The sequence below is a fragment of the Notothenia rossii genome (genome assembly GCF_949606895.1).
Source record: "Notothenia rossii genome assembly, chromosome: 11".
Lineage (NCBI taxonomy): Eukaryota > Metazoa > Chordata > Actinopteri > Perciformes > Nototheniidae > Notothenia > Notothenia rossii.
In genome coordinates this window covers 13387644-13402298 of record NC_136910.1, presented here as the reverse complement: position 1 = coordinate 13402298, position 14655 = coordinate 13387644, and the positions used below count along the sequence as shown (strand labels likewise).

The following is a 14655-nucleotide window of genomic DNA, read 5'->3' as shown; positions in this document are numbered from 1 at the left end:
CCAATGAAAGAGGAGGGTCTTTATGCAGCACTCAGGTCATAAGATGAATGATTGATGAAAGAAATTCATAACATGCACATTTTATTGTCATGGATGTATGATTTCAGAATTGGAAGAGATCAGGTTAAAAATACCATACATATTTACCTACAAAAATAGTTTTGGCTGACGTGAAGCCTCCTTTATCCGGATTTCGGGCAATAAAGACAATATCGATGCAAGGAGACAGTAGATCAATGATCAGCTGTTACGTCCCCACTAATGTCTAGGGGACCTGGAGACAATAACACACAACAACCAATACAAATGAGAGTCAGCGTACAGGTTAACAAAAAGGTTTATTCCTTGAACAACCTAACTGAACAGAAGTTTAACAGAAATACTCTTTGTGTGAGGAGGAGAAGAAGAAGAAGAAGAAGAAGAAGAAGAAGAAGAAGAAGAAGAAGAAGACAAAGGAGATTGTGCCAAACAAAAAAATTAAGCATAAACAAAACCAGGCCTATCTCTACATCTATCCTTTGAAACCAAAACTCAAACCCTCACTAACTAAACTACTCAGAACTGGACAAAACAGAATACAGGGGTGGCAACAATCCGCTAACCTGGTGTGTCTTAACATTAGTTACCTACGTGATGAGAAATGTACAGGGTACCCCAGACTTACCTAAATACCCCACCTCTCAACACACACACATTTATCAAAGGTTAGAACAAACAAAGTAGAATGACTTTCTTAACAAGGCAGTCAATTGCAGGCTCCTAAATCAGCAACAGGCCCAGGGTGAGAGAGAGCGAGAAGACTTCCTGGGTGCCTCCTTTATGGTCGGCCCTGGCTGCTGATAGGCCAGCTGAGGCTCAGAGGATCCAATCAGCCATCAGACTCAGGTGCACAGGCAGATACCGATCAGCTGCTGATTAGCTGTGCAGAAGACAGGGAGAAGAGAGAAACACAGGAGGGAAGGAAAACCACATAAGTACAGCCTGCCTGGCACATAACACCAGCAAATAATCAAAGAAGGTAAATCCCAGATAACATATATGGCCCTTTTCTTCAATGTTAACTTAGCATATTGTACATCTGGGACAAATGTGGAAACAGCATCATGATACAGTCAAGGGTCTAAAAAAATGTGGACTACAGATAAGACCAAAGTCTGAGATCCTTTTCTATACATTTGTAGATAAGATAAGGTATGTTCTTCCTCTGAAGCATTTCTGGAGTTTTGCTCCCTCATGGCCCTCAGTGTGTTTTGACTCGTATAGTTTGATTGGATTTTATCTTATTCCTTTCTGTAAATTAAATATTTTCCAATTAATATTGGTGACATTGAGGTCTGAGTTTCTATTCAGTTTGTCGGTAATTGTGCCTTTTCAGATGTCAATTGTCAAAGCTTTTAGAATCAGGACATGTCAGCCTTCATGTGTGGGATGGCAGCAGTAATACATAGACAGATACTGCATTTGGAAAAATATGTTTTTCTTTTTTTGTGATTAGAATGAATAGTCTCCATGCATCAAAACAACATAAACATGTCTGTGCATGCAGGCGTGTTCTGGAGGCATTTGGAGATGAACAGAGTTTGCGGTGCCTGCTTGATGTCGAGAGACTTGAAGGAGTTTTGATGAAAGAAGTGGTTTGGAAGGAGAAAGAGCATGCAGTGAGGTCACCACATACGGGACAAATCGCTTAGATAAACTGTGCCTAGATCTTTACGTGCCAACAGCAATTCATCTTCAAAATGTTTGATGTGTTTCCTTTAAGAGAACACACACATGCTGTATTGAAAAAGATGCATATCACAGTTTCCTAGAATTTCTTTTTCTCATTCCTGGAAATAAAGTGCTCACGGTTGAAGAACACACAAGCAGTCACAATGCCTAACCCTGCGATTCTAGCAACTATTTCAATACTTCTTTATATTACATGATAAGGTTTGTTATCAGTGTGTGCTCTAATCTGTGGACATTTTCACCAAGATGAATCACGTATAGCCAGGCATGACATCATCGTTAACAGATTACGTTTTCTTGCCATGTGCCAGGAGGTGCAAGATTTATGGTATTCCAAGCTCATGACAGATAAGACAGTCATACAGTAAAGCTGCAAATTAATCTGGTATCGTCTGGACTTATTTAGCCTCACAGCATTACCAGACTGTCAGCTGAGTTTGCAGATAAAGTGAATGAAAAATAGCACCAAAACAAAACACTTTCAGATGTACTCTCATACAGTTTGTGTTTGATTGACCAACAAGTCAGCGTCTGCGCTATCTTCCCCTCCGACTGTAACTCCAGTTAGATCGCAACAGCTGTGCACGCCAGGCGAGCATGAACTATTGTTGTGTAGCGATGAGTGATGGCTATGATTATACCGGTGCTGCTCGTATTAGCGCAGATGACGGGCTGATTGAATTACATGTGTGATGGAAACACGAGTGCCGGATGACCGCAGTCGGAAGAGCGCTATTTCTGTGTCCATCAGTTAAAAAGAGAGAGAGACACCTAGCAACAGTCAGCAGGCTTACTTTTTTCGGGGTGGTGGTAGGGCAGTTTTCCATCCAATTGGAGACGGAAAGTGCTTTCATAAATTGTTCTATTCATGCATGTTTGCAGAATTTCTGGTCCCAGTCCAGTATTCCAGTATCCTCTGGTGTTCCAGTTCTCCGCTGGCACCAAGGTAAAGGCACTAAATTAGGAGCTCCATCAGTGGAAGCCCAACGACTCAGCCAGTTATGTGATTTATTTCCTCTAAGTCCAATCCCTATTTGTAGCAGTTACCGCATGTCTGTCTGAACATGTGTTAGTGTGTGTGCTTATTGAAATACATACTGTGATACAGGATACCTGCAAATACCCACACACACAAATACCAACAACGAGAAGCACACTATCTTTACTGCTACTACAACAACTACTTTTACTGTCTTGTTCAAGGACGATGACATAATGGAATGGTTATTTTATTGTTCATTATTTGGACTACTTTTTTTTAAAGCTTAAAATGTCAGGAGGATTTATTATTTGAATGTTGTTAATCTTGTTTTGGTCTCTTTTTTGAAATAATGGTGTTGTAAGCCTGTTGGAGGCTGGGGAAAATGTTATTTATGCGCGACACAATGACAACCTTCATTACTTCCACTACATTTACTACTGCTGCTACTTCTACCAATACTACTACTAATTGATGCAAGAAAGAAAGGGAGAATTCGTCTTTCCAGGAAGACTGAAATAGCTCAAGCATTTATTTTTCTTAAGGTTTTCTTTGTCGCTCACTCACTGAGGAGGACGAGGTGCAAGGCCAGACCGAAACTTAGTGATAGCCAAAAATAAAAAGGTGTTAAAATGTGTAAAAAATATGGGAGATTGAGATCTGACTATGTATTATATGACCATTACTTCTAGACATTATTACTAGTACTTCTACTACTTCTGTTTTACGGCTACAACTGTTCATTCTTCTTCTAGCACTACTACCACTTCTTCTAGTGTCATTGTATTTTTATTTTATTTAACCTTTATTTAACCAGGATAGGTCTCATTGAGATTAAAAATCTCTTTTTCAAGAGAGTCCTGGCCCAAGAATGGTAACAGCACAGTTTCAGACAGTTTTACAGTTACAAACAATTAAAAAAAACACACAATCACAACACAGTCATACACCAAGTTTAGCCAAAGCATTTACAGACACAGCGGCCTGCTTCGAGGTCAGTTAAAGTTGCTTTGAGTGTACTTCTACTAATGCTACAACAACCTATTCTTGTAATAATAATACTCCCATTGCTGCTGCTACACTGCCTCCCTCCTCCCATTCCTCCCCCTAATCCCTCTCCTCATAATAATAATAACATTAATTTTCCTTTTAAACAGACTAGCTTTTCTTTGAAAACCAATTAACCGCAGCCATGTAATTTTCGACTTCTTTCAAGTAATTCAATGGAATGGCAAAATTATTATATTTTTCTAACCTTTGATATTAGTCTCATGCAGATGAGTGACGATAATTATAAGCCAAATTATCTCTTCATAATCCTTGCCGTGATCACCAGCTATGCTTGCCCTTTGTGGCCTTGCACAGTGAGATGTGAAAGCTGATGAAAAGGAACCAAGTAGTAATCCTCTGTCCACGCAAGCTGTCTCATACGATTATTTCAAACCCGCGACTCTGTGTCCAGCACCACTCAGCATTGATTACCTCCTGGTTTACTGATCCTCTTGGTTATAACACAGCATCACTGTAACCCCGGCTGTTTTATGAATATTGGATTAAGGTCAGATTTCGCATTGATTTTGTGACTTCAATTTGTACAGATAACTGTGTGACGTTAGCATTCATACCTGGATCTCAATGCATGAAAGTGGATTACCTGTACTCTCTCCCTCTCTGTGTCTCGCTTTGGGATCAACAAAGAGCGTGCCTGGAACCGAAATTACATGTTGCTGAACAATGTGCCACAAATTACAGGTTAAGCTCCTGGAATGACGGCTGGACTTTGATTTCCTTGCACGTTGCAGCTCAAGCAGGGCCTGAGGGACTTGTTCCATTTATATATTGTGTTTGTCGTTAATGCACCTTACGGGGTATCTGCTTTAAATCACACCAATTTAACACTAGCAGTGTTTTTATGACTGCGTTTTTCTAGTGATGGCTTTTTAAAAAAAAAAACTCTTATAATGGTGAATCTTATTGACCTTGTATTTGCCGGCAAAAAATACATGAGATTGAAGGGCAGTGTGCACACTAGATAGAAGAAACATTAAGAGCATTACGTCAAGAAGGCACAAACCAAAGTCTAAAGAGGCACTTAAATATTTCTGAAGTGGAGGTGCTTCTGCAGGAAGTGAGCAGCAAACAAGCAGATGGAAATATCACATTGTGGGAGTAAGCCTAGGGCGCAGAATAAGACCTACAGTACTTTGGGCCTATACATAGCCGGATCAATCACAAATTATTGGCTGGCATGGTTCCCATTTGTGCTTTTGAGTGTATGAGCAATCTGTTTCAGAAACCACAGTGTAGATGACAGAAGAACTGAATTGGTAAAACATGTTGACTCACACCTCTGAGACGCCTTTGAATATCACTATAGGCTGAAAGAAACAAGCCTTCCAGGCTAAACACAGGTTGTTAGGCTGTATTCAGTCAGAAATGAACACCTGTGACACTACTCAGGCCTTTATGACGGTAGTACAAACTAGGTTTTTTAGATTGAAAATAAATCGTAGGTTGGTTTGTTGGTACCACTTTACAATAAGACTTCCCTTAGAAAGGATTCAAAAAGGGTTTATAATTAGGTTATGAATTAGGTTGTAAACACTTTATTAATTATTAAGAACCATTTATAAACCAATCCAACATAGTTTTCATACATCAACACAGGCTCACTATTTGGCAAGATGACTAAGCCTTATATTGGCTACTTAGCGAGAATCAACTCAGTGAGCAACAGATACCAAGGATGCTGGCTGATGAAGAAGACGAAGTAAGCTAGGTAGCCAATATAAGACTTAGCAGTACAGATCAATGTGGGCTCACTATTTGGCAGGCAACCGGTCACAGTTGCCCTGTTTATCTCATGTCTTATAAAAGCTTATTAATGATTTATAAAGTGTTCACAACCTAATTAATAAATGAATTACAAACTATTCGTCAACCCTTTATAAGGGTAGTCTTATTGTAAAGTGGTACCGGTTTGTTTTACTTACATTCATTGTAAATGTTCTTTTTTCAACTACTCTGTGTTCGCTCATCTGAAACCAAAGCTTTGTCTGTAAGCACATTCATGCCAACACATTTATTTTAAATAGACACATTAACAGCAGCAACTTTTTTACACACGGCACAGCTTTCGCCTCATTTTTTACTTGCTTCAGTGTGCATGCTGCTCTGAGCAGGTGTCAGACTCCAACTGCTATTTTGCACAGCTGAAAGAAGTCTCTCTGAAATTACATCTTCAAAGATGCTCTTACTGATGTGTGCAATGTAGTGCCCCGGTGAGCTTGAGAGTTAGCTTTACTTGCTTTTGGTGTGTTGTCAGTCAAATTGCAGGATGCTTCACTGCCTCAAGTTTCTTTTAGGGAAAATATTTTCTCCACCAAAGTTGCAAATCTTCTAATAATCCCAGGTGTCTGACATCACATGGAGCAACCGGATGACGTATGCATCGCTTCACTTCTTTTTTCCTAGAAAAGCTAATCATTCTGTATGTGTGCATCACAGTGTGCAATCTGAAACTGAAAATTAAATGTTTTGTGGTGGGTGATTAGGAGGTCTGTTTTGCACCTGCTAATTGGTAGCACTGAATCCCAAAAATGTTTTTTAATTAATTCCGTGTGATGTGAAGGGAGATTTCGGCTTTGACTTTTGTTATTTATGACTCAAGGCACCGGTGAGGCGTAGATGCAGGATGTAATCTGACAAAGACTAAGTACGGTGTTAATGACCCATCAACTTGCATTACATCCCAAAAAATACAGATATGTTTATGTACATGCCTTCTGCTGCCTTGGTTACTTTTGCTTCCCTGGGTTTCGCCTCCCAGGCTACACATAGGCTTGCTAAACTGATTGAATGGTTGAATGACTTGTGAATATCCCTAATAGCAGAATCCAGAGTTACTGTTCTTTATGTGCTAGGCCCTTCCCTTAACGCTGCCTGTCTTGTGTTGTCTTTATAAATCAATACCTGTTTGTAACACTGCTGAGGGCTGAAAATACCCCAATTGCGAAGTTTTAAGATGAATATTCTATTTAAAACTAAAGATGCTATTCTTATTTATATAAGAATAGTTTAGAGTGATAAGAAACTCAAAAAAGAGGCCAGTTTTCCGATTTCCAAATCCTTTCCATATCTTAATTTCCAGTGGAATGAAGCCACAAAGACATTAACTGAAAACCCAATAGTTTTTCGTCCCCTTGTAACTTCTGACAGCAAACCTACACCCTCTCAGACCCCAGCCTTCAGCATGCAATGTACACATGTTTACATTTGGTTCCTCTGTAGGCCCTTCCAGATGCTGCTGCTCTCTCCCCTCACAGACCCGGCTTCTCTTTCCACCCTCTGCTGAAATAAGAGACCACAGAGGAAGTATTCGAGCATGTCTTACTTGGCATTTCCTGGTCAGGGGCTGGACAGATTCTTTCACTCCTCTTTGCCCTCACTGTCAAATTTCCAAACTTAAAGAGTTTACAGCGTTGGGGTTGTTAGTGCCGAGCAACAGCATGCCGAGGATTTTGAAGGGTGGTTTTTTTAGACACAATGTTCTATTTACTGCACTGTATTTAGATTTCTTTTTGCAGCTGTAAATACACACAGTGTTGCCAACGTCTTGTTGGTGTGCCTGCTGTATGAGTATAATGATAGGCTGCATAGATTTATCTTTTTCTTAGGAATATGTGAAATGAAATAAACTGCACTGTACAGTGTACTCAGGAAGAACAGTTTACTTATAAAGCTTAATGGAAACAACATTGGAAACAGAGAGAAGAAATACGTCAGCTACTTATTTGTTCATTAGAGAATGTAACAGAGTTTATGCCTTGCCTTGGTCACACTTGGGATGTGTGCTCTTGCCTAATTAACAATTATAAACTGTAACTTTAAAATCTTTTGTATTTATTTATTTTTCTATTGGACTAAGCTCTTGGTATAGTGTGCAGGAAACATGAGGGAACAATGTTCTCTGGACGGATGTTAAGATATTTTGTTGCACAATTTGAGCAGGGACAGTCTCTATCCTCTCATGACCCAAAGGCGAAATGAGGACACATAATGGATCAAAGTAAAATCTTTTTACAAAATTGTCCGATATGAAATCCACATAAAGGTTTTAAAAATGAGCCAAGATTGTTTTTGGTAAACGACAAAACCCTTTGGTTAACTCTCATCTTGGTTGAACGTATGATATTTTAACAACACTGCAAAGAAGGCCGTCTTTTAGCATCCCACTCGCACTCTCACTTATGTAAGCAAGTTAGGTGTACAATCATGAAACCTTGTAGCTTTTTCTGTCCACAAAAGCTGATACTTACACATTCAACATGTTAAGGAGCAACATTATGAATGATTTATGTGGAGTCCTGTCTCTGGCCACCTGAAGAGTGAAAGTCCACTTACCTGTTTTTGTCCTCAGCTGCTATATGCTTGACTATGTTAGCTAAATATTTAGTTTAGTGATGAGCAGGTAGGCACAGGGGATCTAAACACTAAAAAGCATTTTCAGCATACAACACAAGCGGCGGAGTAAGCAGTATTAGTGAACTTAAAGAGTAATGTTGCATGCCTGAAAGCTGAACAATAACTTGAAACCATCTTTAACAGCAAATCACAGCAGTGTGGCTGGCTGCCATGCATTGTCTATGGAAAGCTGTGTCGGCCACTCTGAGCACAACAAACTGCAACATCTGGGTAATCAAAATACCCGGATATACTTTTAGCAGCAAATTATGGCCATAGAACACATGCGGCCAATCAGTAAATAAAGTACTGAGCCTGCGGCATATTGACAGAAGGAACCATGAATTTCCCACCGCCTGAAACACATGAACACACCTCCCAGCGACCAACATTTTTTATATTGGAAAGCTGCAGTTTGGTGCTGCTAATACAGGTGATAATTCTCCGTAGGTCCATTACTATAAGCAACCCCTTCCACATTGCAATTTGATACATTGCTATTAAAAAATATAAATGGCTGCCACCTCTTTTTTTTGGTTTGGGGCAGTGTTCAAAATAAGTGATTCTCAGTGAAATGTCACCCATTAGGTGACTTGCAAACTAGCGGATGAGGTAATCAACATCAACAAATTTGATTATTGTATAGACAGAAATAACTGTGAGAGAAAGGTAATGATGTGACGTAATGGTTATTTTGGAACAATATGTGATTTAATGACATGTGTATATGTATGGCTCTTCAAAGGTTGTGTTTACGTCGTTCAAAGCAGAGCTGGATGATGACTTCCCTATGAGTCCATTTCAATATTTATCTTCAGTTCAGTCACAGGTATACAACAAAGAGGATGTTTACTTTATGGAGTGCATCCAAATGTTTGCCTTCTCTTAAAGTGTTCTGACCATGCCACTTAACACAGAGCTTTATCACTGATCAGATACTCTAAAGGAGGATACAGGGAAAGAGCAGTTTATGAAAAAAAGCATCCTGCAAAGAAATCCCTTTTTTCTTATCCCTTTGTCACATGGGATTTAAAGTGTCAAAGCATGTGGTGTCATTACAGCATAACTACTGTCCTTTTGTGAATCATCTTTAAATGTCAACTCATGACGGCTGTCCCTCTGAATGAAAGAGCAGGGTATTCTCCCTTAGCAGCCATTTATCAATGACATTCAACAAGCAGCCGGGGAGAAATCCACCGCAGAAGACGCAGGCATGACTATTTTATCCCAACCCATAATTCGGTGCTTATAAAAGAATGTTGAGCTTTGAATAAGGACCCTATGTACATTGTCCTGGCTGTATACTTACATTTGAATGGAAACAGAACGATCACGGTTGTTGTCTGTTGGGGGGGTTGAAAGAAGAGTTGTAAGAAATTGCACATCAGGCCAGTTGAGAGGAAGATAGCACTTCAAATAAATTGTAAAACTTGAATGCAGCGTTGTCGGAGCTCCAGCTGAGCTTTGAATTGTTTGAACAAACAAACAACATAAAGCAGATGGGAACGTACAGCAGAATGGAGATATTGCCACTCATCATCTGTTGCAGTGTGAAATCATGGTGACACTCGAAAAATCTTTGCAAAGGTCTCGTTGGTGGAGGGCCCCAAATTGTGTCTACCTGCGTCATTGCCCATATCCAGCCCTTCTCAAAATCTTTGAATTGATCAGACACACTGTAATTACTGGCTCCAGGGAAATTACCGTCCGTTTGAAGAAAGAAGGGAGCACTAATTTGAAAACCTCTTTTTCCAGGCAGGTCTGATCCGGACTGATAATGGGGAGTTTTTCATCGAGCCCCTCGAGAAAGGCCAACAGGACGTGGAAGTGAAGGGGCGGGTCCATGTGGTTTACCGCAGGTCCGCCATCAAACGGGAGACGGGCCCTCGGAGGGAGGACCTTCACAATGAAGGTAGGCGAAGGGAAGGCCTGACGTCAGTGGAAACAGAAAGCACTGTGTGCGCCTGTGTGTGATTTGACTGTCTGGGAGCATGTGGGTGTGCACGTGTGAGTAGGTGCACACGTGTAAGCACAGCGGAGGCTCACTGTTGATTTGGTTGCACACCGGAGAATAGAATAAAACACCATTCTTTTAAGTGGTTTACCTGCATTTCAAGCCCCAGTGGTTTTAGCCCATTCAATAACAGCTAACTTTGAATGTGTTTCTTACCTGCTGATTCAGGCAGCCATTGGTTTTAGTTCATTTCCATATGATACACAATTCTATTAGCATAATCCTAAAACCAATTTAGTGAAAATCAAGTATTTTAAATGTAGCAATGATACCCAAACTTAAACTATCCTGGCTCCTTTACTTTGCCTTCCTTTTTTGATGCATTATGTTTTCTGGGTTGTCTGACCGTACAGACATCGGTGTCTAATTATTGTAAACACGGCATCTAAATAACACCTGCAAGACATTTTCTTCAAGTTTGGCATAAACATCCACCCTTAGATACATTCCTTGAATGTGGTGGTCAAAGGTCACTGCGACCTCACAACATACATGTATGGCCATAACTCACAAACCATTATGCTAATTTTAACAATTTCCCACAAAGTAAAGGACCCAATTCAAAATATATGCTAGCTTCATGTGTGGTAGTTTCATAAACAGGCAAACGATTGGTAACACCATCCCCATAACAACCAGGTAAAGGGTCAAAAAATAAACAATAAATGTAAAATTGAAAAGAAAGAAGGTATTCTGGTGCCTGTTGATTTATTTATCTTCTGAAGTTAAGTAAATGAAAGTGTGTACAATTGCACTTTAATCAGAAAAGCAAGATCACATTATTTGCATTTTCAGGAAGTTGCAAACTGATTTGGTCACTTAACCCAACTTTTGGGACTGTCCTTAAACTCTGCAGCTTTTAAACTCCTATGACTTCTATGTATTTATTAGGCAGATGTAGTGCTCCTAAAACCAGCTGGTAAAGTGAGGAATTCTGGGCTCCAGTGGTAGTAGTGGGGACAGGGGAGGATAGGGGAGCCAATGAGAGAGACCCAACCCGATTCCATCATGAATTCCTTTTCTATTCCTTCCTTTGTACAACAATAGCTTGAGCATCTGGAGGATAAGTCTCACTCACTGATTCATTCAGTCTCCCAGCGTCTTTTCATTTTCCTCTTTGAGCTCAATTTTAAACAAGTCACTCTTTCACATTTTTCTAAATCTAATTCTATTTTACCACTCCCGTGAAATGCTTTTCATTATAAATGTATAGACTGCATTATTCTATAAATGTATGAATTTGCATATATAATAATAATAATAATAACTTGGATTTCTATAGCACCTTTCATAACACCCAAGGTGGCCTTACAAGGAAGAACAGGAGTATAAACAAACATAACAAACATAAAAAAACAAAAGGCAGTCAGACGAACAGTTTCGACAGACAAAACAACAAATAGATTAGGGGCCAAAGTCCTTGGCAGACAGATGGGACTTGAGGGCCCTTTTGAAGGCGTCAAGTGTGGGGATGTTGTGGATCGTTCCAGAGAGTGGGGGCTGCCATACTGAAGGCTCTATCCCCAAAGGTTCACAGGTTGGTGCAGGGAGCCAGAGTCTGAAGACCGCAGGTTCCGGGGTAGGGCATGTGGGAAGACCAGCGAGCCACCATTAGCACCATTAGCTAGAAAGTTGCTGCCATTTTAACCTTTTCCATGACACCTTCTGTACCTGCGCAAAGCACTTTCAGTCGCCCGCCATCTCTGCCCATTGTTATTAATGGGAGAAAGCATTGATGGCTGCTGTTTGTAGCATTTCACACTGTTATGAAATCTTTTTTTACACATGTTTTATTTGCCAGATTCTTGTCCTGCTTAAAAAGCCAATGTCTCAAGTGAGCTCTCATTTGACTTTTCTCTCTCCATGCTAAATTGTGTGGTATTACTTAGCTTAACTGCTCTGGAAATAATTATTTTGTTTAAAGCTTTTAAAAAACAGTTTTTCAGTTGTTGAACTCTTCTACAACTGGTATACAAGTGTTGCTCTTTCATTTGCATGTATCTGTTCACCTTTTAGTTATTTAGAATAAATTGCTTCTGAAAATATTTGCATAAGATAATGTTTCATGACTCTATTTGCATCTGGCAGGCTTGAACTAAAAATGTCTTATAGATTATAATAATGTATAGCTCCAAGCAACATCACAAGCCTTTAAGATTCATGAGCCAAGTTCACTGGGTTGACACATTATTTTAATTTGGAATACAATTTCAGAGTGTTACCGAGGAATGTAACGGTTTGATTATTGTTTGCCAAGAGGCCATCCATAATGCGAATTTCTACATAATATTGCTTCAGAGATGTGGCTTTTTTAATGAATATCTTCCAAAGAAAATTCTATTTATAGCCCCTATGGTATGTTTCTCACATAATAGACAGTTTTCAGATTGACGAATATATGTTGAACCTGTGGATCATTGCATCTCACTTATTACTTTTCCCATCTGATGTTATTGACACTTAATCTCCAGAGATCTTGGCCATCTCACACTTTCTGCCCCATCATGAATCTGTGAAATCCAAGTTCACACATTTCCTTGTTTCTCTGACGAGCGTTTCAACTCACACAGCCATTACAGACAGCATACTGTGTGCATGGATATCACAAGGACAGAAAAAACAGCTGAAGTGCTTTATGACATGGATTAATATTGTTTGGAATTGGTGCGACTCAGCTGGGATTGGTGCTATGAATGCTCATATTATAGTTAGGCTTAATGTGGGGCTTTGAGGAAATACACTTATCACTCTGTAGGCCAACGATTTACGAGTCTGAGGGGAGTATTTTGACTAGAGATCAAGTGATTTAGAAAATATAAAGTCCTCAGGCCTGTAGATAATGCCAAAGGATTCCTCCTGCGCATCCTGAGACTCAAACACAGAAGTTTGTTTTATTCACGGACATAAATCACACCACAGAAGCTGAAGTTAGAGTAGACGTATCACAAATGCCTCGGATTCCAAAAGTCTGTTCACTGACTTGTTTATGTGCTGCTCATATTTTTCAGTGACAGACTTCGGGATTGCAGACCTTCCTGTGGCTCTGGATCTCGTCGAACATAAACTGTCTGAGTCCGAGCGAAAGAGGAGGCATGCGAAGAAAGACGACTACAACATCGAGGTGCTGCTGGCCGTGGACGACTCGGTGGTGCGTTTCCACGGCAAGGAGCACGTGCAGAATTACGTTCTCACTCTCATGAATATAGTAAGTCTATTGTGGTGTTTGTATAAGATACTGATCAAACTCTCACCAATGACTTTTTGTTTATGCCTATTCCCAACATGAAATATCCAGGCCAGCAACTAACCATCCAAACGTTCCTTTCAATCCAAACTTCATAGATATTCAAATAACTTTTTACATAAAATAAAGCAAGAAAAGCTGCAGAAAAAATGACTGACACAATTAATCTGTTCTCAAAACTGTTGCAGCTCTATAAATATCCCTTCTTGATGTAAAAATGCTGCTTATTTTGGTGATCTTCTACCTATGGAGGTTTTCTTTCCTCTTATAGCTGTCTGAGATCAGACCTTGCTACACTGCTCTCTCCGGCTGTGTATGGATTACTGATGAGAGGTGAACAAATAAATCTCAGCTCATTCATTACGGGTTCCACCAGCTCCTACCACCATAATCTGCTTAATGGGACCAAATCCCTCAAGTCAGATTTTCACAGGGTGCTGGTTTCACTCTGTAACAGTTACCATTTGGACCCTGCATGGTGGTCTGATTAGCTGCACTAGACCAATTAGAAAGTTGAGTATGCAAGCCAGTCATGGAAACAAGCACCAGGAGCTCCAAGCTGCTGAAATGAAATTATGTGTTTATTTAATTGGGATATAATATACACATTCTATGACCAAATGTCTTTGGCAGGGAGAAATGTCTAATTTGAATGACCTTGACTGATTATAATTGTGAAGTGGCTGCAAAAGTGTAGTCATCAGTCCTTGGTGTGTAGTGCTCTCTGATAAGCACTTCAGATCTGGCAAGGAGGATCAGTTCATGGAAGACCTATGGATGAAATTGCGTTATTAAGGGAGAGTAAAGTTCCAGGAATAAAAGAGCAGTTTGAAACAAACGAGGGGTCAACACTCTTTAGTTCCACTCGTAAGCCACAAGCTTGCTGTGTCTGAAAGAGCTCTGCCCACTCAAATCCCTCTGAATCCCTGCTCCGTGGCTGCAGAATGTGTAGTACCACCTGGAGAAACTCTCCCTGAGGGATTGATTACTGGACATCCTGTCTGCGCAAAGCCAAGGTGACTGCTGAGGTGCCTGCCGCACAATGGCTGTGTTGTTTGAGCGTGGACCCGGTTTTGTCCACGTCGATGTGATGCTGTACACAAGCCAGGGACACCTAGCGCCTGTAGCTCACAGCTGCTACTCTCATTTTCAACCACAACAGTCCGATCCCAGCCCTCTGTGTGCTCCTCCTGGCCTTGTAATTATCCCAGTATGGGTGGGACT

At 40.2% G+C, this 14655-nt stretch overlaps 1 protein-coding gene across 2 annotated transcripts in view; it reads left to right on the top strand.

Annotated features, from left to right (window-relative positions):
- adamts14 (ADAM metallopeptidase with thrombospondin type 1 motif, 14) overlaps window positions 1–14655 on the top strand; it is a 44479-nt gene that overhangs the window by 4178 nt on the left and 25646 nt on the right. For both annotated transcript variants that reach the window (XM_079658505.1, XM_079658506.1), the window contains exons 3-4: window positions 9929–10085; window positions 13196–13392. In XM_079658505.1, coding sequence (XP_079514631.1) covers window positions 9929–10085; window positions 13196–13392 — 354 coding nt within the window. The remainder of the gene's footprint in view (window positions 1–9928; window positions 10086–13195; window positions 13393–14655) is intronic.